The sequence below is a fragment of the Micropterus dolomieu genome, linkage group LG09 (assembly GCF_021292245.1).
Source record: "Micropterus dolomieu isolate WLL.071019.BEF.003 ecotype Adirondacks linkage group LG09, ASM2129224v1, whole genome shotgun sequence".
Classification (NCBI taxonomy): Eukaryota; Metazoa; Chordata; class Actinopteri; order Centrarchiformes; family Centrarchidae; genus Micropterus; species Micropterus dolomieu.
This window is the reverse complement of record NC_060158.1, coordinates 14,668,253-14,695,037: the sequence shown is the minus strand read 5'-3', so window position 1 is coordinate 14,695,037 and position 26,785 is coordinate 14,668,253. Positions and strand designations below refer to the sequence as shown.

Genomic DNA, 26,785 nt, shown 5'->3' with positions numbered 1-26,785 from the left:
CCTCAGATACAAGTAGACACATAGGAATGTCTCCAACCCATTAAATTAAGTTCTTCATTTGTTTTGTCAAAGTAATGCGATCACATTTGTTAGCCTTTCGGCTGGAGGTGCCATATACAGGGCAAGTTTAGATTGGGTTGCTGCAAATGAGTCATTTCACACCACAGTGGAAGGAAATGGCAATGCCTTTAGTCTCAGGAAGGTGAGGAGTGGAGTTGTCCAAGGTGTGTGTGTCCAATAGTCACACAGGACTCCACTGCCATTTTCTCCTCTTTGCTCTGCCTGTGTAATGTGAGATACTTAGTAAAACCACTTTGATCCATAAACATTTTGAGGTTTTTTTTTGTATCAGGTGACCATATCATTCTTCACTGAAGTAACTCTCGAAGATTTGGAAAGGAAAATGAAAAATGACGTCCACAACAGTAACAGACAAAAGGACTCCCAGGAAGTGACAAACAATAAACCTTTTGATTCAATCATTCACGTGAGTAAGTGTTGTTCCTTCAACATTTATTTTTCTGTTTATCAGATGTTCCCTTTTTTTATTTTACTTTTGTTTGTTGAGTTTTAAAAAGTTACAACAAACTTAATGTACTCTAGTGTTTTAGTGTTTTCCTTCAAATGTAAAACTGCAGGATTTTAGGCCAGACAATTGCATTAGAATGTTAATTAAGCCATTGTTTATCTCCCCTTTGTAATGTGAACGAAATTGGCACCTCTTTGTTTAGTGCCAGAAGGATCCTTTTGTTTAACTTCTTCATAGACTCCTAAGATTGGGTGTTGACCATTTTGGAGACAACCCCTGTTGTGCTGTATGACTAGTTGGTAGAGCAAGGACTGTGTATTCCTGTAGATCAAAAGGGGTTCTACGTCTGGGGTCAGCGCTCTTTTGTTCGACCAAAAGCAACGTAGAACAGTAAGGTACACCCTTCCTAATTGGGTGACGAAGAAGTAACCAAACGACCAATGGCTATGTCCCTGAGCCATTTGGAGGAAAAAGGAGCCGACCACATACCTGGAGGATATTAACAACCTATTTTGATAGAAATATAAATATATGTGAATCTGTGAGGAAAAGCAACTTTCCGGTCCTCTGCTGGGGGCGGCAGTAAAGTATTTGTTCATTTCCCCTTTTATCCACAAATAACTTTCTAATCCTTCCAATCAATATTCTACTTAAAAGATACAAGTTAATTTCTGTTTGTGTAAGGATGTTGTGTTTTAATTTAATTTTGATATTTATGGCATAAAATTGGTTTTATAATCACCCCTGACTATTATTAAACAAAGATTTGTTGATAGCTTAATCATTATTAATAATATGAATTTACTTTTAGGGCCAGCAGTATTTTTCAATATGGATGTGTCTTTCTCAGAGCTGGTCTCTGGTTCACTTTCAGCACATTCCTTTCCCACAGCTAGTCCACTGAGAAATAACCCAAAACAATGATGCAGACAGAAAAGAAAACCGCAAACTTGGCAAAACAGCTTGACAAGGTCGCAGTATGAATCAGAAAGCGGTTTTGTTGTTAGCACTATGTGCGGTGTTGTAACGTGTTGTAGATAGGAGTCAAATTACAGAGAGGCTGGTCTGCCAGGAACACACTGTGGCACCTGGCCAACAACTTTCAGTTATTCGGGGCGGAGGCAGGGACTAGTGAGAGTAACACACTTAAAGTCTTTATCATTTTATATAAATTCACACTGGATTCTTTTAACATCTTTTATTGCGAAGAAAAGGCATTCAAATGTTGCAGAAGTGCTCATTTGGGTCAATTCCTGCACGTGACGTAATGTTGTACATTTAAAGATTACCATCAAAATTAAAGAAAACTGTGATAAATGTCCGAGATTGGGAAGGTTCTTGTGGGGTCATGTTACAACCAGGTTTTTATGTCCAGACCAGGTGAATTCAACATAATACATTATTTAAGAGCAGAAAGTGTCCTTCAGTTTTATCAGCTTAGGACACAAAAAGACATCCTCTTAACTAACCAGATTTAGTGAAGAGCTCATGATGGTCTGAACAATGCAGAGATGTTATGGCTGGACAGTACAGATGTCAAAGAAAACTGTTTTTGAAACTTCAACTTCACTGCATTCCCCAGAAGCTACTTATGAGCTAAATACGCGTGTATCAGAACAGAGAAGGGGGGATGCCGCTGCCAAACAACAGATTCCAAGAAGTTGGGATCTTCCATTTGTTGGGGTCTTTGCTCTGAAAAGGGAATCAGACAAAACTATGATTAGACATGCATGATCTAAAGTCACACATTGTACTGTAGTATAGAGTGATTTGTACTAAATCAAACTAAGCATGTTGTTCACTATGACGAATAAGCAAGTTTCATGTCTCTGCATGTTTATTTTCTTACAGTACTGAAAAGTACTGGGAGGCAAATGGCTCTGTAACCTAACTGCAGTAATAAGGCCGACTGATCCAGTTTGTCACTTACAGGATTGTCCAGGAGATGGAGCCAGGCGTTGAGGTGGTTGACGAGAGTGAAGGCGTCCGGGATGTTGTCGCCCTCTGAACAGAAGAGCAGCAGCACCGCCAGGGGGAGATCCTCTGCACAACTGAACAGAGCATCCAGCACACATGGTCAGATACAAAAAGTTTTATCAGTGTGCTGAATCAAAAAATATATATCGTATGAGGTAAAAGTGTGTTCTGTTGTTATCATACTATATACTATAAGATAACAGCTTATTCTGCAGGTTTTCAGAATCAGAATCGGGTTTATTGCCAGGTATGAATTGGTGCTTACAGTCCACAAGTAAGGAGATCAAAAAAAGTATAAAAAAATATAAAAAGATACAATAATAATATAATACAATGCTGACAAGTATGTGCAAAAGTTGGCAACATGAGCATAAAGCACAGTTGAGCGTTGTTGTAAAGTGTGGGGTCAGGAGAGTGTATGAGTGTGTGTGAGTTTGGGGAGGGGGGCATGAGAGTCACTAACAGTGGGGACCCGGGCCTTGTTGAGGAAGACCACTGCCATCAAATGTGTTTTTCAGCCACGTTTATGTGGACAGTTCACAGTGCATACACACAACACTGTGTAACATGACATAAAAGGTAGAAATAAACAATCTAAATGAGCATGCTTGTATTGTTCTAATTGTTCATAAGGACAATTCAATCACCAAAGAACATTTTTTTCCGCATAATTATGACTTAGCGTCAAGTTCAGGTTCCTTAATTTGTACACGTATGTAAATTTGTCTTTGCAGTGGACAAGTCATCCTCACAATTATGGTAAAAACAAACATTCATTGTTCAACTCTAACGCGTACAACCACACACACACACACACACACACACACACAGCTGGTGCACTATTATGGCTGCATTTAATGTGTGAATTTTCTAGAATGCTACATAACCAGCTCAAGGTGCACATTTTGTTGCTGTAATTTGTTAATGAAGCAGAAGCATGACTCATGTCACATAGACAGTTCCAACTCTAAATATATGTATATAACAATTTATAAAAAATATATAAAAATAAAATAAATAATCCAGTTCAAAGTTGTCCCTGTGCTCTTTCAGATCAATCTGGACTTGAGGTCTCTATGAAGCAGCCAGCAAGCTGAAGCTGCTCTCTCTGTACCTGTCTGTGTAGAGTCCTTTGGTTATGCCTCCTCCAGGGATGTAGAGGCGCGGCTCTGTGTTGGCATCTGTTAGTCCCGGGAAGGCCGCCACTCGCTCCAGCTCCCTCCAGCCTAGCTCTTTCCACACGTCCACACTCGCCTTCAGCAGGCACGGTGTGACCAGGTACCTCAAAGGAGTGCTAACACGGATACACATGTTTGTTAGTAGAGATAGCTGTGAACAGCAAAGGCAAAGAAATGCAGTGATGATGTGAAGTGCATGGTCGAGTACCCTTGCAGCTGTTGGTCGTCCCTCTGGTAGGCGTGGCTGCTGGACAGAACTACGGTCCTGGAGAACCCGCTGGCTTTGATCCAAGAGACGAGCAGCTGACGGAACTTTTTGGATTTTGTCTGCAATTAAAACAAAAGTTACAGCCATAAATACAACAATACCAATTAAATTCCAGGTAATTTTAGAGATAAAGATGGAGTTAATGCTCTCTTAAAACATACCTGTGCTAAAAAACAATTAAATGTATGTACTCATGCTGATGTGTGTTTACCTGAATAATTGGTGCTCTGATTTGAAGAACTGCTAACTTCAGTTCTGCTGCTGTGTAAACTGTTGATGGGAAAAGGTTGACAGATTAATTGAGGATTAGATTTTTTAATGAGTTTGACTTCTTTTCACTTCACAGCGGCTACAAATTGATGACCTGTCTCACAATTTATTCACAGAGTGCCAGCACCCATTGAGAACATTTTTCAGGCTTTATTTTAGTCCTCAACAACAAATGACCTGGAAAAAATGTAGACCCCTCGCTGGGCAACACAACAAGACCGCTGGACCCCAAGCAACTGACAGGAGACGTGGTCTGTTTTTCAAATATTACAACTAATTTATTTTTCAGTACAGATCAGTGTTTTCTTTCTCTCTACGCGTGCAGGTTAATAACAGACCATACGTTCAGAGAAAAAAAATTAGTTAGTAGTCAGTTTACAAAGTCAAAAAGGCCCTCTGTGATGGTCTAATAAAGAACATACTTTTGCATATTATCTCTTCTACAGCAGCCAAATGATCAAGAGCCAAAGAGGTCATGAAATAGTCAGCCATGATCAGACGGTACCTTCTGCAGGCGTGTGCAGCTCCTCAGCTTCTTCTTTGCAGGTGGCGTACGGGTTGTTCCCAGCCATGGGGATGAGACAGTCTGTGTGTATATAGCCCACTCTGTTCATGTTGAGGGTGGACACCATGAGGTCCACAGCCAGCTGGCCCACATTACCAACAGCTACTGCTGGCTAAGGGGGGAGAATAAACAACAATAAAGGTAGCAACTATTTTGATAAATTAATTGTTTAATTGTCTTTTTTTAATGCAGTTGCATTTCATGATTCCAGACTCTCACATGAGACCATTTGTTGCTTTTCCTTGTCTTAAATTACAGCAAAGTGAATCGCTTTTACGTCTGGTCAGAGAGAACAAGTCATTTGAAGACGTCACTTCAGGCTTTGGGTAATGGGAATTTATTGGAAACTTAGTGACATTATACAAACCAAACAATCGATTAACAGGTGGAAAATAATCATCTGATTCATCCATAATTAATAATAACAATATAATGATAGGTGCCATTTTTCTGCATTCAGTACTTCTACTTTTGATGCACGCATACTTTTACTTTCACAATGCAGGACTTTTGAGTATTTACAGGGTGGTATTGGTATTTTACTTAAAGTAAATTGTCTGAATACCTCATTAACCTGCAAATCTGTGATTATGGGCCATATACTGTAAATAAAACTGACATGTCTTGCTTGCACTTGACTCTGTTCCAAAAACTGCACCATCTTTTGGGACTCAAGGACTCTGTATTTGTGTAATAATGGTGTGGGGAATTACGTTACGTCCTCTTTAACACAACGTGTCAAAATCATACACATGTATATAAGGTCAAAATATATCCCACCTTCATCAAATAACCTAGGTTTATCAAACTGCTACCCTTACTTCACGTGACATTTGTCCCGTAAGATCGTTAATCTAAAATCAAACTGAAGCACTGATTAATTCACAATAACACACATTCTACAAGGCTGCCACGACTTTCACAGCGGAGTAAGTTAAATCTGGTGTTGAAGTGAAACCACAAACTGTGTCACTCACCATGACGAGAGTGAAATCTTTGAAGGAGGGCGGCGAGTTTTGTGAAGAAATAAACATGGTGCTGTTTAGCTAGCACAGCACACAGAGCCAAACAGGTACTGAGGAAGAGATTTAAATGTTATTATGTAATAAATATTATAACAAACTATATTATTCCGGCAGTTTTCACTTCTATTTTCATGCCAGGTGTTGTGGACCTTTGGGGTCTCACTCGGCGTCGATTGTTGATGATTGAGCGGCTTTAGTACCTGCTGTGAATGCCTGAATTAAAGTATCGGGGAAGCTTTATTTTGGGGAAAATATTTAGTAGATGTCTGTACTGACTCATAATCTGTGTTTATCGGTGTATGTATCGATATATAGACTATGTATTTTAAACAGCGCTTCAGGAGTTTCTATTGTAATCAGGCATAATAACGGTCAATCTGCTGCTCTGCAAAGATTTCCTGGATATTAGAGATCTGCAACTGAAACACAGCACTGTCATTTAAAATACTAGTGATACCAAAGAACTTACATTGACTACCTCTACTACTACTACCTCTACTACTACTAATAATAATAATAATAATAATATACAGATTAAATTATTTTACAGCATATTTATATGCTTCATATTTAGCCATAACAATATGAACAATAAAAACAAATAGCCAGCTAACTTAGCTTATACTGTTTCATAGTATAATCAAAAATAGGAGTAAAAAAGAAATTATCAATTATGTAAATACACATGCCATAATAATAACAACACATTTATTGCCTATGCAAATGATGAATAAAGGGTCATGAAACAATGGTGAAACATATTCCTATTTTGCATAAAATGTGTTTCCAGTGTAATTTGAATTTAACAGTTCAGATCATCTTGTGGAAATACACAGAAATTAAAATCACTACGACTGATTAACATAACCTTAGTCTAGTCTATTTGTCTGACCAGTGTTACATTTGTAATTTTTCTTGGAGGAAGTTAAAGATTAACACGGGAAACTAAAATGAAAACAGCAGTGAGGGCTATCTTCACCCAACAGCATACAGAGGACGTGCAGGGAGGACCGGTTTATTATTCACAAAAAGTAAATAATTCAAAAACAAGAATTTCAATTCTGCAGTCTGAACTCTCTGACCTTTAGGCTCCAGCTGCCCACAGATGTATTGTGAGTTGATAATAATAGTGAGGACTTGACAGGACAGCGATATTGTTGGGCAGAAAATCCATCAAAGATTGTGTTGTACTGTTGTGTGTTCGAGTCAAAGGATCATGGAAGGAATGAAGGTCAAGTGTGTAAATTTGAGGTAGTTTTATTATGATTTTTAGGTGGTGCAGCATGTACATAAACATTGTAATGTAAAAAAAAAAAAAATACAGTCAATCAAAACAAAGTTGTAAGGCTACACTTCAAAATTACAGTCATGTAATTTCATATCCAACATTAGCTAACTAATAAATTAAAGATCTTAATCCAACAAATGTCCCTGTTTATCACAGTGATTATGGCAGATTGTTAGACAGAACACTGCACAACCAAAACTAATTTAAAGAAAAGATAAAAGTTATTCATCTTGCCATAAAAAACACTTCTCAAACCAGACAGATGTAGTACCATCAGTGAAGTCAGTTTGGTTTGACTTCATTGGGAATAGATTGGCCTTTCACTGCAGCCAAAGCATTTTCTACCATCCTCTGTACCATCCGCCTTGTTGTGGTGTAAGTGTTGGTGCCAACGTGGGGCGTGATCAGCACATTAGGAAGGCCAAGGAGAGGATGATCCCTGCACAAGAAGAAGAAGAGTAGTTGATAGGAGCCAGAAGGATTAAGAGTTAGTAAATGTTATAGTCTTCTTCTTTTCACTATTATTTCATCAGTGGTTTTTGGCTTTTAAGATCTTAAAATAAAACACTGCCTCCTTGCACCCTTTACATGTAAGTACAGACTGGTAAACTGATTATTTAACCTTTTCAGATTGTTGTGTTTAACTGAATATCAAAGATGGTCAAGAAGATGAAAAACACTAATGTTTAGGTTTCATAAAGATATTTTTTGGGACACTTGGGGCTTGTGTTCAAACAGACATTCAGCAAAAGTATTTTAATTTAAAGTTGTATTTCTGGCCACTTGTCCCATATTTACTTCTCTTTTATCTTTGTTTTGGTCTCCACCAACTTCTGAAGGAATAAATTTGGCCATTTAGCTTTAAATGCTCCACTATGTTTACTAGCTGGTACCTACCGGTCTGTCTGCCGTTTGATGCTGGACAGGTAGCCTACAGTGGGCTTTCAGAGCTTTATCTCTGAGAACTGCCTGCCTGCTTCCCCAGGGAGGAAAACCAAAACAATGAGCTAAGGGCCCGTGTCCACCAAAGCGTTTTTCAGCAGTTTTTTGGTTGCTATGATACATAAAATCCATGGCAGTGATGTTGCAACTAGTTTTATCCAACTCTACTTTGATGTAAAAATGTCAACACGGAGAAGAGTACTTGCTCGGGACGAAAAAGCAGGTAAAGAGAGAGGACGGACTCGCCGTATGTGGGTTGAGATTGAGATTTTGTGGGCGAGGAAACATCTCGGCGAGTACCACCGTTTGGTCCGAGAGGTGAGGTTGGACGGAGCCCGGTTCAAAGAGTATTTTAGAATGAGCAGGACACAGTTTGATATTTTGTGTGGAAGAATTGGACCTACCATAGCAAGGAGAGACACAAACTACCGAGAGGCCATTAGCTTGTAGGAACGTCTCTCCATTTGTCTGAGGTAAAGGTGTAGGCTACTGCAGTGAAAGAAGTTAACTTAAGTAGGCTACTTAACTTAATGTTACATATCTAATTGTGATTCAGTGATATAAAAAGAATTTACACATCTAAACCAATTAAGTATTTAACAATTAAAACAATCAGAATTTTTATAATTAAATTTATAATCAATGATTATTGACCCACTGTAGCATTTTCTGTATTTATTCTTAATACTAGGCCTAATTAGTAATATAATAATAATTTTATAATTATATATATGCATATATTATAATATTAATCATTACTAATTTATGTATTATTATTTATTTCAGGTATCTGTCAACAGGAGATTCATTCAGATCGATAGCTTTTAGTTACAGGGTGGGTTACTGTACAGTGGCAAGAATAGTGAAAGATGTGTGTGAGGCAATGTGGTCTGTCATGGTCCAGGAGTACATGCCCTTCCCTGAACACCACCACCGGAAGAGGATCGTGGGAGACTTCAATAGGCTATGGAACTTGCCCATCTGCCTGGGAGCAATCGATGGAAAGCATGTTGCAATACAGGCCCCATCTTCAACAGGATCCATGTATTACAAATACAAAGGAAACTTCTCCATCGTGCTCCTAGCAGTGGTTGATGCGCGCTACCTTTTCCAGATGGTGGATGGTGGGGCCTACGGGAAAAGCAGCGATGGTGGGACTCTCTCTGCCTCTGAGTTTGGCAAAGCCCTCAACCAGGGGATGCACCGTTACCACGTGCAGAAAACCTCCAGCATGTGCCACATGTATTTGTGGGTGATGAGGCTTTTCCTTTGAAAAAGCTCCTTCTCCGACCCTACCCAGGAAAACACCTTGACAGGGAGAAGTGTGTGTTCAACTACTGTCTCTCACATGCCAGGAGGATGGTGGAGTGCACATTTGGGATCCTTGCTGCCCAGTGGAGACTCTACCACAGAGTGCTTGGTGTCTCACCAAAGGTGGCAGATGCAGTGGTGAAGGCTACTTGTATCCTCCACAATTTCCTACGCTGGGAGGAGGCTGATGATGACTTGGAAAGAAGGCATGCCCCCCTGCCATCAGAGCCACAGCATCCCATTCAGCGCGTAGGCAGCAACAATGCCTCTAGTGAAGCACTGGAAGTTAGACAGAGGTTCACCACTTACTTATCCTCTCCAGCAAGCGAAGTTGCATGGCAGCATTCTGTTGTCTAATGCCTCCAACACCACCTTCAGGACTAGCATCAGGACCACCACCATCAATACTATCAAAAAGGCTCTTAAGAGCCACCCATAACCTTAGAAAAATTTGTGGATTTAGTGGGAAAGTGTTTTTTCAATCACACAATGCAACACAATTAATCGAATAAACAAATAAATATATTGATAATAAATAATACCAAATCAATTATTTTAAATCATTATTTATTTAAGTCGTCTGTAAAAGGTATGCAAGTGTTTTATTGATGGCCAAATTCTGCTTCATGTAATATTTGTTGAAATTTTACTTTAACCTCTGATTGGCTGCGGGGAGGAAGGCGTCTCAAAGCCCCAGCTAAACTTGAAAGAAAATGCTCCTCATCATCGGGCTTATTTTCCAGGGCATTCAGGACACAGCGCTGATACTCAGACACAACTGGCTCAGCACTTCTCTTTGGAGTATAACGTGCAGGTCTTCTGGGTGTGCAGAGTGGCAGATCATCAGGGGAGTCAGGAGATCTGGGCTGTGCGGTATTGGCCTGGGTTTGGGTCTGGGACAGGGACAGGGGCTCTGATGAAAGTGTAATGTCATCTGTTGTCTGTGGGGATCAAATCAGAAAATTTTAATAACAAGCATGCTGAAAGTATACTATTACTATAACCAATAATAATAATAGTGGTAACAATAATAACAATGCCTTCCTTTGACAGAAATAAAATGTGAACACAGACTTAAAAGCAACACTTTCATATTGATATGTGGTAAATGTGGTATGCTAAATTACCTCCACTGGTATTACTAGGGACTCGAGAAGAGCCTCTACATTTTCATCCTCATCACATGGCCTAGTCTGCCTGACATTGCTAGTGGTGTCCCTTTCTTGGATGAATGGCTGCAGAAAATTGAGGATGGGCATGTATTTCCATGTCCAACCCCCTGCTGCCCCTTAACCTGACCTCTTGCTCTCTTTTTCCTCTTTTTTCTCTCTCCTATAAGTGTCCCTCAGGTATTTACACTTTTTATGACATGTTTCCACTGAAATTTGTAAAGATTAAGAATAAAATATTGTGAACTTCTATGGTGCAAGCAAACATTAAAAAATATAATTCAGAAGGCAGCACTAGCTCTGCACTGCAGTGAGAAACACTATATATAACATCTCAATAACATCTAGATTATTCCCAGAAAATATTGAAAGTTTATCTCATACAATGTTTTTCTAAAAACCACCATTGTGGGCCAGAGGGTAGCCTACTGTAATCAGGTTGGTTAGTCTGTCTCTGTGTGTGTGTGTCCACTCATACGTTTAAAAGTAACATTACTGGTCCGATTTACTTTAAGAATCTGTGCTAGAGTGTTTTCGAAGCTATGCAATTTACATGAGAAAAAGTAAACTAACCTAAAAAAAATAGTCTGAAGTGATTTGAGAAGCGTCAAACAGTTAACGTTACAATGTAACCATCAGCATGCTAGCAAATCAACAGTGATTATTATCATTACGTGCTTTAAACCTAATGTACTGCTGCTTACCTGGTAGACCCATGGCGAATGAAATGTTCCTCCACGCATCGCTCTTCATGTTAACATTGTGATAGTCAGCGGATGTCATCTCATAGAGACAAGGATACTCCGAGACCAGCAATATCAACTTCTCCTCCATTGTTGATGAGCAGTCGATGAGCAGGATAGTAACCGTTGCTACGGTGTGGCATTTGTCTCGCCCCTCCTGCACTGTGATTGGACGTCTGGGTGAAAAGTGATAGTGACGAGCGCAGCGTTTTTCCCCAAAGTTTAACATTTTTCAACTCTCGGCGACCTGAAAAAAACGCTCAGGGCCCGGCGCGGAAAAAACACTCAGCACCTCGTCACGCTCCTGCCGTTTTTACCAGCTTGGAAAAACGCGCTGCTCCCATTGGAATGAATTGACAAAAGACGCTGGCGTCAGAAAAAACGCTTTGGTGGACACGGGGCCTAAAAGACCCTAAAAAACCTCTGTAGAACTGTATACAGCTGCAGGATGATTATTCTGTGTAGGTTCATAACTCTGAGTAACATCTTTCACATTACATATTTGATCACTGTTGATCCAAAAATATTGACTAGTGCAACTTTAAAGAAAATATGTAATAATTTAAATGTGCAGTAGAAACGTACATAAACAGAGTCTGGACCTCAAGATGGAAAATTTGTAAATCATTGTAAATGTATGAATAATACTGACTTTGTGCTATGTCTAGCATAATTGTACAGTCCTTTTAAACTGTATTCAGGGGCTGAGTAACTGTGTTACTCAGTAATCTATTGATGTGACAAGGTTATTTCAGTTAAAGCAAGACTTTATAACATTTGTGGGAAAGTGGTGTAGCAGTAGAACAAGTCAGTCAATCAACTCAGTACAAAGAACTTTTTATCTAAAGTAATACTATTGTAGCAAGAGTGTGTTTAATTGTTTTTGAGTCAAACTTTTCTATTCAAAGAGGAAGAATGGAGTCTTTCTGCTTTCAAAGGTTACATAAGTCTCACTAATGAAAAATAATTGTGACTCTGGCTGAAGAGTGTGGGTGCTTTCAGACCTTGGTAATGGTTCTGGGTGAGTCACATCTAAAGCTGCTGCGCGAATTGTTCCAGACTTCAGAGCTTCAACTAAAGCATCCTGGTCCACAACCAGACCTGAGAAGAAATTAGACTAAAGATCAGTGTTTCAGAATAACTTAACAGGAACTTTTGCAATTCTTTAACCCAAATTTGTGACGTCTAGGCAACATGTTGTCCACCTCACCTCTGCTGATGTTGACCAGTGTTGCTGTGGGTTTCATGAGTGCCAGCTCTCTGTGGCTGATCAGGCCCTTGGTTTCAGGGCTCAGATTGACCGCCAGCATGACAAAGTCTGAGTCCCTCAGCAGGTCATCCATGTTCTCGCAGAACCTCGCCCCAACTGCTTGCTCATCTTCAACACTCCTGAAGGGCAGAGAGAAAAGATGAAGGTGACTGTTAACATTGTCTCGTTGATTCTTTGCTTTAAAATGTTCGATTTCTTTGGATATCTGGTTACAGTAGTGATATTTCTATACATATATCTACAGGTTACCAGGTTTTTTTCGGAAGGATTTTTCTTCTATAAGTTACCTAGAAACACTGGTCCTTTACATGCAGTGAATTGCAGTGGATTACACCTTTCTCTTTATTTTTTTTATATTTTTAAGGGAATCAAGGTAAATATTCGCCAGAAAACTTTTACCTCCTGGTCCTGTTGTGATACAGGATCTTCATGTCAAATCCTTTGCCTCTTTGAGCAATTCTGCAGCCAATGTGGCCCATTCCAATAATCCCCAGAGTTGACCCTGTGACTTCAATTCCCATCAGGCTTTCTGGTATATGGGTGGTCTTTGGGTCCACAGCTATTTGGTGACCTGTGGCAAAACAGGACCATGTTTTTATCAAAGCCTGTACTGCTGTTGCTACATTATTCATTATTCTCAGGTGTGTACTGGATATGAAGGGTGTTTTCAGCATTTAATAATTAATTCATGAATTGATTTCCATATTTATCTTCTGTCATCTAATTTACTGCTTTGTCTTTTAGTTGTCTTTCAATTAAAAAATAGATTAAAACAAAACAGAAAAACGGGAGACAAAATGAAGAATCATTAGTTAATGGACTTAAAAGTGAACAGGCCTAAATCATTTTACAAATTAAGAAATCTGTTATTTATAAACAGAGGATTGGAATAAAATATCATTGACAGTTTTTAACCAATACTGTTTTGAATGACATTATTTACAACAGCCACTGTGGCCAGTTACGGCATGGAATGGTTCATGGCTACTAAACAACTAAATGCAAGTAGATAAGTCAGTTAAGCTGACTCAGTAATATCTGGTTCACAGCAATATGCACCTTAATTTTGCTGACATTCGCTAATATACGCTAACATAAGCACAACTGGTCATACTAGACCAAGTAAAGATTTAAAGGAAAAGTCTTGAGTTTATCAAATTGAGCAAGAGGCTATTTTTATTGTTTATGAATTCTCGCTTTAACTGCAGATTGTTTTATAAAATACTTGAGACAGTACTACTCCTGTTTTCATTTATTTAAGACCATTTTATATCTTAACCATTGATTTTTATACCATTATATACAAAAACTGGGGTTTCTTTTCTTATACTGACCCTCAGTCAATCTAAAGGTTTTTCTTGATGTTTGCCAAATTGAAGAGTTTTCCTTAAAGTCTGAATGATTCCTGTTTGGCAACCAACAATTCATGAGCACTTTGTGTTTCTCTTTTTGTCAGAATTGCTCTCAAAGCTGCTTAAGTGGAAAAAGATGTAAGTCTCTGTTTTGTCATTATAAAGATTCAGTTAACCTTTGACCTCAAGAGTCTTAGGATGCATTTTGTCATATAGATCAATAAACTCTTTGAGGCAAATTTACGATTTATGATTTCGGGCTATCTAAATAAAATTGACCTGAGTTGACTCACCCTCAACGATCTTCCGTGCCGATGCCAGAAGCAGACCCATTGCCAAATCTGCAGTGGCATCACTCACCACACCAGGCGTGTTTGTCACCTTCACTCCGAGGCTGGTGATGTATGGCACATCCAGGTGGTCGATGCCCACTCCTCCGTTGGCGACCACCTTTAGCGAGGGAAGCGAACTGAGCAGTGAAGGCTCGGCTGAAGGGCAGGCGTTCCACACGAACATGGCCTGGATTTTAGGCCCGTGCAGCTGGGGGTTTTGAAGGAACTCTTTGTGGCAGATGATTTTGAAGTGCTGTTTCATTATGTCAGTGACTTCTTCAAGGTAACCTTGTTCACCCACCTCTGAGATCAGAGCCCATGGCTTGTTGTCCTCCATCACCTGGAGAAGTTAAAACACAGTGGGACAAACACTCATCACACTCACACCATTGTAGCTCATCTCATGTCCTGGAGATGGCAGGGATGGAGTATGGTTGAATTTAAAATGGCAACTTAAAAGTCAGCAACTGCCATGGTCCCCCCCAGACCGCCAGGGTGCTCAAAGGTTCCAGTTTGACCATGTGGCAATTAGTTTGTGATAAACATAAAATTTCACAAGAGCAATTTTTGAGGGGGACACAAATAATACAACCAAAATTGTACTTGTAGGCCTATAGGATAGATGTACACAGAGGGAAGTCTTGCTATTATTTTTCTGTCCAACAACACAAAGCAATAGTTGTTTAATATGACTTAAGTTCATAGGTTCACCACGAGCCATATTATCCTAAATAACTTGCGTCCTCTAGGCTACATAATAATTTAGTTATTCTTCTGGGATAGAGGATGTCTCTTACATACACACACACATATATATATATATGTCATGGGGCTACCCCATGCCTTCATTGAAGCCAGCAGTGTTGGTCTTGGCATGCTAAGCTAACCTTAGCTGAGCATTAGCATAGGACGGTTACCCTTAGCATATGGGCATATGGGCTAGCATCAATGGAAACATGGCCTGTCATTTCATGTCAGTTCATTTAAGTACTGGTCGGAAGAGTTGAAATCATGGTTGGATAAATACAACACATACACAGTTCATTTCAAGTAATTTATTTTAGCTTATGGGATTTACCCAAGGTCATTCAAGTGTTTGTGTGTTTTAATCACCTCTCCTCATCCTCAAGCAGGGATCTGGGCCGAAGGGGCAAACAGGAAGTGATGGAGTGTGGAGTCATTTATAGGGAGAAGACCAGGAGCCGGCTGCACCAACAGGGCTTTACTAAGCCTGGTCCTAACTGCTAAGTAGGTTTTAGTTAAGACCAGTCTTTAGAGTTGAGCTAACGTCGGTTGCACCAACCAAACTTAAGCCTAGGCTTAACTACGCCTGGTCTTAGCGATGCGCGTTCATGTGAATGGCCACAGAACTATAGCGGTTGCCTAGCAGCGTGCGTTGCTGGGTTACGCTGTAAACTATCTTCCGCTGTTTTGTTAACTTGTAGCCGTCTCAATGGATGATCAAAGAAAAAGGAAAGGAAATTTCACCGACATTGAGATACGAAAGTTAATTGAGCTGTACAGTCAGCACAGACACACACTGACTGCCAAGCAATCAAACTCAATAACGAACAAGAAGAAACAAACAACATGGAAACAGATAACGGAGGCGATTAACGATTGCTCTGACTCCGGCTGCCTTCGGACAGAGAGCGATGTGAGGAAAAGTGGAAAGACCTCCTGAGCAAAGCAAAAAAAGATTTGTCTTTTGAGAGGATTCCCCGGCTTTTATTGGTTTGGTCGGTGCGGAAAGTGGCGGTACCGATCTGGAAGAAACTGCTGTCTCTCCAGAGATGGATGTCGACCACTCAAGCGAGAGTGTGAATTGTGAAAGGTGTGTAGCCTATATATTGGAGTAGCCTACAATAACAGTTTTAGTAGTTGTCAGATAACAGTAGGCCTATGACAGATTCTCTGTATTTTCAGACTCGATGGAGGCCCAAGTCACTCCACAAAATACTCATGAAGGCAGCAGCGGTGCACCGCTGGTGAAATGGAGGAGGAGGCTGGAAGATCTGCAGCAGACACTTCTTGAAAAAGAAATTGTTAGAGTGGAGGCTGAAACAAAGAAATTACAGGCAGAGCAGGAAAAGCTGGAACTTGAAAAAAAAAAAAAATCATTAGAAATACAGTTGCTCCAACAACAGATAAGCAGGTCATCTTCGCCTATTTCTGAAGAGGATGGGCAGTCTTTTGTAATTCTGTAAATAAGCCTAATGGCAAATTGTGTGCAATGAATCAATGACAATTATATGTAAATTAAAAAAGAGTTTATTATAAACCTACTGGACTTTCTTTGTGGCTTATTTTTTATGGCAGAATTATTTTAAGTGAAGCAATAGTTTACAACATTTATAAAGCATTAATAATACGTGTACGGACTAGTCGTCCACCGACATCTTCATGCCCTGCATGGTCCACAGGGTCGGCACCTTCCTCCGGCACCGGCTGATGGTGTTGCCTAGGGAGAGGGATCCTCTTGGTGACACAGATGTTGTGGAGGACAGTGCACGCTGCTATTACGATGCAGACTCGCTCAGGGTGCATCCACATCTCTCCATGAAGACAATGAAACCTAGAAAAAAGAATTAATGATTAGGCTATTGTAAAATCTAAATGTGTCACGTTTGGCGAGTTTTATATAGCCTAAGCCTAGTCTATTTATATAGTTTTCAGTGATCTAGTGACCACACTATATCAGCACCAGGGATAGCGGCACAGACACCGCGGAAAGAATTTTACCTGCACTTGAGGACTCCGATGCACCGCTCAACGAGGGACCTAGTGGTGGTGTGGATGGTGTTATACCGTCGTTCTTGCTCAGTCCTCGGAGCAATTACAGGAGTCATCAGCCAGTGTTTCAGTGGGTATCCACTGTCACCGAGAAGCAGCCCATTTACTCTTCCAGCCTCGAAATCCGTCACAAGCAATCTGCACATTGATTGAATGGTATCCCTTGCGGTTGACATACAGATACTCATGCTCAGATGGTGCCTGGATCCGGATGTGAGTCCCATCGATGCAGCCCACAATACCAGGAATGCCAGAGGCCCGGAGGAATCGGTGTTTCATCACCGCAGACTCGGCCTCAGTGGGGAGGTGAGCAGATCGTGGAAGGCGACGGCTCAGTGCCAGTGACACTCTGCGGATGTCCCGACATGCGGTGGATTTGTGGACATTAATCATGTCTCCAACAGTGTTTTGAAATGCACCATTTGCATAAAAACGTAGCGCTATTAACAGCTGTAATGCGGGTGTCAATGCTGCGTTGTGATCCGACACAAACTGTAAGTCGGGTGACAGCTCTTCAACAAGTTTATATATATCTCTCCGACAAAATCAAAACCTCTGAATCAGCTCCTCATCATTGTAAATGTCCAATGGATTGCTTCTGTCCCTAATAACTCTCTCCTGTCTAAAAGCCCGCTCATTGTAAAGTCTGTGTATAAGGCGCGCCATGTCTTTACTGCTGAGTTATCAAGTGGTTACTATAGAAACTTTCCTAGATTTTTACTTTACGCCTGCTACTGACTAGGCGTAAGATTTACGCCCGGTCTTAGCGAGAAGAGGACTTAAGCCTGGATGGTGCAACTGTCATAAATATTAGGTCGGACTTAGAATGCTGAGTTAAGACCTACTTACCTTAAGACCAGGCTGATAGTTTGAAAGGTCTGGGTCTGGGTATCTCTGGATAATCCGTAATTCGTTTGTAATACTAAAACGAAAATACCGTTTATCTGTTTTTTGTTTCAAAACGAAAAACCAAATAACCGTTTTTGGTGTCAGAATCAAAAAACGAAAAACCAACTAAAAACGGCCCGTTTTTCGTTTTTGGCGATTCATTTTATGGTTATTTCTTTTTGAATAAAGAATGAAGTGAGTCTGTGAACTTCAGTCAATTCGTTTTTTCGATAGAAAGCAAAAACGGAAGTCACGTGGTCTATTCCTCATATGGAAGCGAAAGCAACCGGTAAAACCTTCAAAATAAAAGTAGCCCATGTACCGTGTAGTTAAAGAGGTGATTTTAGACTAAAACTAAACTAAATCTGGGTGTGGAAAAAAAACACTTTAATTGACTGAAATAAAAAAAATAATAAAATAATAACTCCGGCTGTTAGGGAGAATTAAACATTTGTAAGGCCATTGTTGCCAACAGGCAATAAGGGTTTGACCTTTTGACTTGTGTTTATATCAAAGAGAAGGCTGGCACTGCTACCAAAAGAAGCTAATCACTGAGTTTGCAGGGTGTGCAGAACTTCACCTGCCTCCCAGCTTCTCTTTCTGTGGTGCTATAGCTGCTAAAAACTCTCAGCTTCCACCATCTACTGTTATGTGTCAAAACAAAACTCTTCCAAAACAAATCTGTGGAGTTGTAAACTTTTTATTTTCCTTTGCTTTATTTTTCTCTAGTGTAATATACTTATTATATTAGTTAAGTAGAGTAAATATTTTTAATGCAGCCTGTAGTTCTCATTAGTTATGTAGGCATACTTATGTGTGAAACCTGGTGAGCATTACTGAGAGTCAAAAAGCATCTCCTCTAGCTTCAAGTCTTACTGCCTTTCTTGGGTTTAATTCTGTTTAATGAGCCATCAGGGAAAGCTATGCACTGTTCAAACCTGTGTAAAGTAACATAAAAGTCAAATTGAGTCCCAAGACTGGTGATGTGAGCCTGTACAGGGTTTGAGGACTGATGATAGTATCAAGGCTGGTCCCATCACCTACCATCACTCTCTGTTCAAATAAATGCTGGACTGGCAGGACAAAGCAGAACACCCCTCCTGCCTCCAGCACCAGAAAAGGGCCACCTTTAGTAGCACTGTCAATGTGGTTCTTTCTTTATACTTGCAGACATGTTGCAACATTAAGACAGTGTGAGGGATGTGTGTGGACGGATTGATGCAATGCTGCCTATTGCTTGTTTTGTGGGACATGTTTGATATGTTAAGAGTAAGAGAACTCAGTCCTGCTCTGAATCTGCCCATTTGTATCAGATGTGAGAAAATGTCATTAGAAGTTGCTGTTGGTATTCTGTGATGTGACAGAGGGAATATCCAGAAGGTTTTTCTTCTGAGGTGTTTGTGAATGAAATGCTTAATGTCCAAATAAAGCTTGTTGTTCATCTGACTGATGACCCCTTAGATTGTTAACTGGCAGTAAAGGCTGCTCGGGAGAAGACTGAAAATGTACTCAGACTTTCTCATGTGTTTAGGGGAGTTTGGCCCCAGTCCCCTTTAGTAAAAAGACAAACAAAAAAACTACCGTGTTTGTGTATTGATAGCTAGCTGCTTAATAACACTGATAAAACTAAATATTAACCGATGGTTCGAGTTTGATAACAAGGCTAGCTGTTTAAATTTAAGCTTGTATATCAGTGAATTAGTTAGCCTGTGTGGTTTTCCATTTTCTTGTTGTGATGGCTTTCGGCCTGGTAATGCCACAATCTAGTTTCACCCTCTCAGGTAAGCTCCACCCTGCCTCTCCAGTAGCAGGCACACACCTGGAGACAATTACCTCATTAAGAGTTGATGTTCAGAGAGCACTCAGGATCTCTCTTGATGCATTGTGTTGTAGTGTGGTCAGTGAGCAGGTTAGGATTTTGGATGGTATGCAATCCAATTTTTGTGAACACTTTTTAATTTGTTTTTATTACAGACATTTTAAGCCCCCTTTAAGACCCTGTAGACTGCATGGCCTGTTTTGCTAGAGTTCACCACAGAGATGGCCGTGGAGGTTGATACATTAAGTTGCCTTAAACATCTGCTCCTTGAATGAGGTGGAGTCAGAGCTGGGTGGATGATTTACTGCAATAGTTGAGGGTTGAACCACTGCCGTTTTGCCTGCCTGATCAACTGCTGATTTTTGTGTCCTTATTTTAAATGGGGATTGTTTTTATGAGACACTGTTACAGGGGGATGGGCCATGTGTGTGTGTGTGTGTGTGTGTACCTTTAACTGAGCCTTATTGTGTGGTGTTTTATATATGTGACTTGCTGTCTTTAGGTGGTGGCGCACACCTGTGGGTGTTGGTGGTGTCAGGACATTCTGGTGGCAATTGTGCTTTTGTAACAGTTTGCTTTTATCCTTTAGCATCTCTGCAGTTTTGGCATTAACATCTTGTTGATTTATTGTTTGAGCTTGTGTAGTTAATAAAACTGCCCAAAACCTGAAGTAGCACAGAATTAACTTATAAAAATGTATTATACATATTTATAATATGCTCTTAATTACGATCATTTAATTGCTGGTGATTTTAATATTCACGTTTGTTGTGTTTCTAAGCCTTTGGTCAAGGACTTTTTAAACATTTTAGATTCTTTTAACCTTACTCAGTCTAAACTGCCTGACCCATAACAAGGGACATTTTTTGGACCTGGTCTTGTCCCAAATGTCCCAAAGGACATTTCTGATGCAGGTATTTCTGACCACATGCCTGTCCTGTTTTCTGTTTCTTTGCCGTGCCCTCAAAGCAAAGCGTGCGTCCCCATGCGTCAACGGCGCGCAATTAATCCAGCTACGGCTTCCTTTTTTGCTGCAGCGTTTGACACCTCTCCTTTAATGTCACTGGATGCCTCCTTTTCAAATTTGGACATTGATGAGCTGGTTACTTTATTTGACTCCACGTGCACAGAAATCCTTGACTCAATAGCACCGTTTATGCACAGGAGCTCTAACTCAAATGGAGTGCCATAGCACAATGACCCTACTCGTGCTCTCAAAAGGGAATGTCGCTGTGCTGAGAGAAAATGGGGAAAAAAGACAAACTTCATGTGTCTCTGGGAATTTTAAGAGACTGTTTGTCTAACTACCAGGATGCTGTGAAAGCTGCAAAGACTCAAACCTTGTGCTAAACAACCGTCACAAAGCTCATGTCCTTTTTAATGTTTTAAATAGGATAATCAACCCCCCTGAACATACTGGCATTATTCCTAGTGGCCTTCTGTGTGACAGATTTGGTAAATTCTTCACTGATAAGGTGTCCAGTATCCGGGCCTTAACCCTTCGTGTTGCGCCAGATCCCAGTATTATACCTTTTATGTTCAGCTGTTTTTGAAGATTTTATGCCAATACCTTTCTCTGACTTGTCAAAGACGGTCCAAAGTTTAAGACCCTCGGTCTGCTCATTAGACAGCCTTCCAGCCAAGCTTTTTAAAGATGTTTTTGACTCTGTTGGGCCTTGTATTTTAAACTTGATAAACTTTCAACTTCCGGCTGCTTTTAAAAAGGCCATTGTACAGCTCCTCCTGAAAAAGCACAATTTGGACCCCCTCTGCTTTGTCCAACTACAGGCAATGACAAAGGTTTGTCACTACAATTTTAGGCCCAGTCTTGTTCTCGCTGTACTGTATATGCTGCCCCTTGGATCAATCTTCCAAAAATACATTTCCTTTCACTGCTTTGCAGATGACATCCAAATTTACCTACCTTTAAATACTAAAACAAACTCAGTTGAAGCGCTGAGAAAATGTCTACATGAAGTAAAAGACTAGATGTCACTGAACGTTTTTAAACTTAAATGACAAAAAAACTGAAGTTGTAACTTTTGGGGAGCCCGATGTCTCTGGTGACAACAGTGCTCTTGGCCCAATATCCTCAAACTGCTGCCCATTTGTAAAAAGTCTTGGTGTTTTTATTAACAGTTCTTTTAAACTCGATAAACAGATTAGCTCAGTGGTAAAAACAAGCTTTTTTCAGCTCAAGTGCACAGAAGAGGGGCAGAGAGACCTCTGCTGGTTGAGCTTCCACAATGCAAGAAGGTCTACAAATATGTTAAGAAACTAAAATATTAATTAAATAATATAAACTTAAATAAATAGGCTAACTGCTATCCTAAGCTAAATATAACATTAGTTCAATTGTCTTAATCTGAAGTTACAGGTCACCAATGGTTTTAAAAATGTTTAATTCTCTATAACAGCCAGAGCTATTATTTTATTATTTTAATTTTTTTTCAGTTAACTAAAGTGTTTTTTTCACACCCAGTGCTACTTAAGTTTTACTTAAAAAATGTTATTTTAGTTTAGTTTTAGTATAAAATCACCTTTCTAACTACATGGTACATGGGCTACTTTTATTTTGACTTCCGTTTTTGGTTTATAATGAAACACGAATTGACTGAAGTTCACAGACTCTCTTCATTCTTTGTTCAAAAAGAAATAACAATAAAATGAATCGTCAAAAACGAAAAACGTACCTTGGTCATTTGTAATTGGTTTTTCGTTTTTTGATTCTGACACCAAAACGCCTATGGTGTGCCATGAAAACCGTGAAATATTTTACATGAAAAATGACTTTAATGATCAAAATAGTTGCCATTTAATTGTCTATCAGTTGTAAAAAAAAATATTTTAGCTGGGGGTTGGGTGGGAGATAGGGTGAGGATAGTGGGGTGTGGAAGTCACACCAGTATCCAAGATGGATGCCTCAAGCTACTCAGATCACTTGTCATTAATTACCTTAATTTCACAGGTACTGATAAACAATAATGATATTAATACTAGCTGGTCACATATGACAAAATTCAGCAGGAACTTAAAATCTTGCAATAGCTGTGAATGGACCGGTGTTATGCCGAATTCTGCCTGCCTGCCGAGAATTGCGTGCACCTCGCGGGTGATAACGGTCCTTTATGCTGAGAAAAGAGGTGGATGCAAATCTCGGCAGGTAGCCTACAAAATTTGATCTGCCGAATTAAGCATCCACCTCTTTAGGTCCTTTTCAGGCACTTTGCTGTGGTCATTGATCAAACTGCGTTATCACCACATATATTTAGTGAATGTCAAGTTATGGTACTACTAAGTGTACTAAAATATTAAAGACTCTAAACGTTCATAAAATATATACTTCAAATGATTTAACACCATTGATGGACCCCACAAAGAATATTATTAGCGTTTAAAAGCAGTATTTGGAGGTGCATGAAACACTCACAAGTGTGGCTTGTTCCAGATTCTCTCTTCTCCTGAACCAGGAAGAACTACTAAGGAAATGTGGAGGATTTCAATATAAGAGCTTTTTCCCTCTAACAGTGCTACTGTACTACTACTACTAATGATTTTTGTTTATTTTCAACAGGCATTTGCTCTTCATGAGAAAATTTATGAGAAAGACTAGATCCATGTTTAGTGTTTCTAAGTAGGCTATGTAGCTGTATGATCCAGTTGAAACATGAAATATCACTGCAGTATAGTCTGCTGTGAGAGCAGGGAGAATTTGACACAGGAATCATAAATCATGTCTGACTTTAACTTGTTGAAGATGCCAATAAGCTATTTATTTAAAACATACGACTATTATTGATGATGTTAGGGAAAACAGTAGGTCACTTTCATTATGATCTCTCTATACTGTAAGTGTGCTCAGATTGAGTTCAGTGTTTAACCACTGCTTTAGTGTAGATACGTATAATGAGATGACTCGAACAGGCGACCCGGAGAGTCCAGCAGGCTTCACTGTAGAAGGTGCCTCTGAGCAAGACCCTGAATCCCTAACTGTTCCCCTAGCCCTGCATAATGGCTACCCACTGCATCCTAATAAGGACATGCATTGTACTGTGTGTTAAAAATTGTATGTGGCCACGATAATCACGTCACTATGACATCATCCGAGCTATTTTCTCAGACTCTGGAAAGCTCCATTCAGAGCCACAGAAGACATTATACTACTGTTTTCACAGGCTGAGTAGTTTTTCTCGTGACAACTAACTTGATCGGTGGAGTTTCCCTTTAAACATATTTGGTTGCACTGAACTGAACCAGTTGCATTTGGTAATTAGAATAACTGTATGTCTGCATTTTTAAATAGCCAATGGGACCATAATTCAGCCCTAAAATCTGACCTGCACCAAATACTCCATCTCTCCCTCCCATCCCATAACCCCAACAATGGTATAATCATACTTCTGTAAAAAAAAAAAAAAAGTTTATAATTCTCCTTCAAGTAGACCTTGACCACGGACCTGAAGCACTGCACCCATCCATTTCTTCTTACCCCCATCCAAAGTTTTGATCATGCTTGTCTCCAAATATACATTATAGGCCCCTTGACAGTACCTTTTTGTGCTGCAGCTGGCGTAAAGATCTGTGCATGTTTGTCGTTTTAAGGAGCCAGGATGCTCGTGCTGGACCCCACAGTCTCCTTGTATACAGGACACAGCAGAGACTTTGCATTCTGGCTGTCAAGTTAACAATTTTGTCACTAGTGTTTTATAATGTTTGGCAAAAATTATAGCACATCAGAAATGCTTATCTGTAAGGTGGCAATCAATAATTACTGTTGATGTGATGTGCAAATAATCCTCAAGAGAACAAAGTGTTTACACTACAAATCATTATATGTTATATTTGTAAAGAAATGTGCATGCAGTAAATGTCCACAGGTCAAACTGCTATGAATAAATTATTAACATGAAGCCTGTAGGTCAACTAAACAATCCCAAACTAACTAATGTATTGAATGATCCAAAAATATTAAATATTTTAAATGGCATCAAAACTAAATTTAGAGTTAGTTGATTTCTCACCTTTTGAGCTGAATTTGATGAGGTTTATCTCAACCCTGCTGTTTCCTGTTAGTTAGAATGAGCAGAAACTGGGGGTCAAGGGGGGAGGGGGCAGATGAAGGCATGCCAACTGGTCTTTGATAGTATCTTACCTCCCCTTTGCTTTAGATGAAGAATAAACAGATTAAACTTGAGAAGCTGATCTGAAAGCAGAGCAGAGGGTCGTCCATAGAGAGGAGAGGAGGGGAGTAATTCATTAAGCAGAGTAACCGGGCAGGCAGAAGCTTCAGGTTGGTGATTGCACAAGACTGACAGAGCCACCCATAAAGAGACAGTACACTGTTTGTTCACTTACTTTTTCTCAGCGGTGCCACCTCCTAAATCCCCTGTGTTTCTGCTGTTTTCTCCAATTGAAGTGTATGCAAACTGGCAGTTAACTAACCAATATATGACGAAGCATGTACAAAAAGTATGGACTCTAGCATCAACTCAAACAAATAATCACATGATACATATGCAAATTCTAAATTCAAATTGTAGGACTATGAGGAATGATAACATACATCAACAACAACATAGATAAGCAACATGTGCCTTAATTCACGTAAACAAGTTTCAAAATGTTTATTGCCTTTTTTTGGCACAACTGCCAACCTTAGCCAAAGTGTAGCAAATGTTTGCTCATCCACAAAAAAGAATAAAGTAAACTTTATTTATACAGCATTTTTAAACAGTGGTTGTGAAGTGCTTGACTTAAAGAGAGAAAAAAATCAACTTTTGCTGCAGAAACATAAAGTTATTATCACATTAACAAACAGTCAAAGAGCTCTGATGTGAAGTTTTCAATACAATTTCAATAATTTCAGTAATAACTATCACTTTTTAAGAGCCTTTGAACCTGAAGTATACAGGATGTATATGGATGTCATTTGAACATGTGACCACTAGGTGATAGTAATATATTAACCTGTGTCTGTCTGTGTGGCAGCGCAATGACTTCATGCATCTGAGGTTTGAATGGGGTTTGAATGGTTTATTTTATTATTGCTGAAGGTTTGCTGCTTCCATCTTTGAGCTGTGTTTCACAGCCCACACAGCTGCCTGCTTTTATGCTGCTTCTTTAGTGTAGGTTGGATGACCCCAACTAGGCTACCTGAATTGTTAATTTTCCACCTTACTCCTAGTCTGTTCTGCTGTTGGGTTCAAAGAGAATACAAACTTAACAGTAACTGCTTGTTTGTGGGGTTACTTAACTTTTTGTATATCAAAAGAATTAGCAGACAACAGCACTATACTGTGTCCAACCTTTTCTGCATGTTGTGATCTACTTCGTGGGGCCCATTAAAGCAGAAGACTTACAGAAATCTCTGGAACATGCTAACATCTCTGTTGACGACTCTACAATACGTAAAACACTAAAAAAGAATGGAGTTCATGGGAAGACACTACGGAGATGTCACTGTCCAAAATAAAGATTCCTTCATCTGGATATTCCACAGCACTACTGGCAAAATATTCTGTGTACAGATGAAACCAAAGTTGAGTTGCACGGAAGGACAACACAACCCTATATGTGGAGGAAAAAAGGCACAGCACACCAACATCAAAACCTCATCCCACCTGTGAAGTATGGTGGTGGGGGAATGATGGTTTGTGGCTGCTTTGCTGCCTCAGTTGATAATTCTAAAGTTTATCAAGACATTTCGCAGGAGAATGTAAGGCCATCTGTGTGCCAATAGAAGCTCAACAGAATGGGTGATGCAAAAGGACAACGACCCAAAGCACAGAAGTAAATGGCTTCAGCAGAAGAAAATACACCTTCTGGAGTGGCTCAGTCAGAGTCCTGAACTCAACCCGATTGAGATGTGGCATGTGGCATGACCTCAAGAAAACAATTCAGACAAGACATCCCACAAATACTGCTGAAATTAAACTGTTTTGACCGTTGTTCAGGTCTGATCCACAACTACAGGAAATATTTGGTAGAGGTTATTGCTGCCAAAGGAGGTTCAACCAGTTATTAAATCCAAGGTTCACAAGGGTTTCTACCCTGCACTGTTTACATG

General features: G+C 39.8%; 3 protein-coding genes and 3 long non-coding RNA genes across 8 annotated transcripts; 2 read left to right on the top strand and 4 right to left on the bottom strand.

Moving 5' to 3' along the window:
* Positions 1-1,712: 1,712 nt before the first annotated feature.
* On the bottom strand, positions 1,713-5,977 carry psmg2 (proteasome (prosome, macropain) assembly chaperone 2). The gene is made up of 7 exons (XM_046058560.1): positions 5,765-5,977; positions 4,728-4,899; positions 4,164-4,222; positions 3,893-4,011; positions 3,621-3,800; positions 2,460-2,580; positions 1,713-2,221 (listed from the first exon to the last, which is right to left on the bottom strand). Exons 1-7 carry the CDS (start codon positions 5,819-5,821, stop codon positions 2,141-2,143), a joined length of 789 nt encoding a protein of 262 aa, XP_045914516.1. The 5' UTR covers positions 5,822-5,977; the 3' UTR covers positions 1,713-2,140.
* On the top strand, positions 1,759-4,942 carry LOC123976405. Its single transcript, XR_006826346.1, has 4 exons — positions 1,759-2,605; positions 3,560-4,067; positions 4,339-4,473; positions 4,669-4,942. It is a non-coding gene; the product is annotated as an uncharacterized LOC123976405 (long non-coding RNA).
* A 1,076-nt stretch (positions 5,978-7,053) lies between the features above and the next one.
* On the bottom strand, positions 7,054-23,163 carry LOC123977020 (probable 2-ketogluconate reductase). Of its 3 annotated transcripts, none has more exons than XM_046059472.1 (6): positions 23,150-23,163; positions 14,181-14,559; positions 12,935-13,106; positions 12,476-12,654; positions 12,270-12,366; positions 7,054-7,539 (listed from the first exon to the last, which is right to left on the bottom strand). In XM_046059472.1, the coding sequence occupies exons 2-6, from the start codon at positions 14,554-14,556 to the stop codon at positions 7,383-7,385; spliced, it is 981 nt and encodes a 326-aa protein (XP_045915428.1). In that variant the 5' UTR covers positions 14,557-14,559; positions 23,150-23,163; the 3' UTR covers positions 7,054-7,382. The 3 variants fall into 3 exon arrangements, with proteins under 3 accessions (XP_045915428.1, XP_045915426.1, XP_045915427.1); XM_046059470.1 differs by lacking the exon at positions 23,150-23,163 and adding an exon at positions 17,862-18,136; XM_046059471.1 differs by lacking the exon at positions 23,150-23,163 and adding an exon at positions 15,333-15,551.
* Positions 9,904-12,020, bottom strand: LOC123977022. The gene is made up of 2 exons (XR_006826501.1): positions 11,227-12,020; positions 9,904-10,294 (listed from the first exon to the last, which is right to left on the bottom strand). It is a non-coding gene; the product is annotated as an uncharacterized LOC123977022 (long non-coding RNA).
* Positions 15,620-16,504, top strand: LOC123977023. Its single transcript, XR_006826502.1, has 2 exons — positions 15,620-16,053; positions 16,146-16,504. It is a non-coding gene; the product is annotated as an uncharacterized LOC123977023 (long non-coding RNA).
* LOC123977021 (putative nuclease HARBI1) lies at positions 16,473-17,822 on the bottom strand. Its single transcript, XM_046059473.1, has 2 exons — positions 16,962-17,822; positions 16,473-16,794 (listed from the first exon to the last, which is right to left on the bottom strand). Exons 1-2 carry the CDS (start codon positions 17,234-17,236, stop codon positions 16,572-16,574), a joined length of 498 nt encoding a protein of 165 aa, XP_045915429.1. The 5' UTR covers positions 17,237-17,822; the 3' UTR covers positions 16,473-16,571.
* Positions 23,164-26,785: the final 3,622 nt, after the last annotated feature.

Bases quoted from the DNA above. Each gene is read 5' to 3' on its own strand.
- LOC123977020 (XM_046059472.1), bottom strand. From the start codon at position 14,556: ATGGAGGACAACAAGCCATGGGCTCTGATCTCAGAGGTGGGTGAACAA. The intron at 12,655-12,934 runs GTAAAAGTTTTC...TCTGCCCTTCAG, and splicing joins TATCACAACAGGACCAGGAG to GAGTGTTGAAGATGAGCAAG. The intron at 12,367-12,475 runs GTGAGGTGGACA...ATTTCTTCTCAG, and splicing joins ACTGGTCAACATCAGCAGAG to GTCTGGTTGTGGACCAGGAT.
- psmg2 (XM_046058560.1), bottom strand. From the start codon at position 5,821: ATGTTTATTTCTTCACAAAACTCGCCGCCCTCCTTCAAAGATTTCACT. The intron at 4,223-4,727 runs GTACCGTCTGAT...TCCCATCAACAG, and splicing joins GCTGCACACGCCTGCAGAAG to TTTACACAGCAGCAGAACTG. The intron at 3,801-3,892 runs GTACTCGACCAT...TATCCGTGTTAG, and splicing joins GACGACCAACAGCTGCAAGG to CACTCCTTTGAGGTACCTGG.
- LOC123977021 (XM_046059473.1), bottom strand. From the start codon at position 17,236: ATGGGACTCACATCCGGATCCAGGCACCATCTGAGCATGAGTATCTGT. The intron at 16,795-16,961 runs GTAAAATTCTTT...TCTTTTTTCTAG, and splicing joins ATCGGAGTCCTCAAGTGCAG to GTTTCATTGTCTTCATGGAG.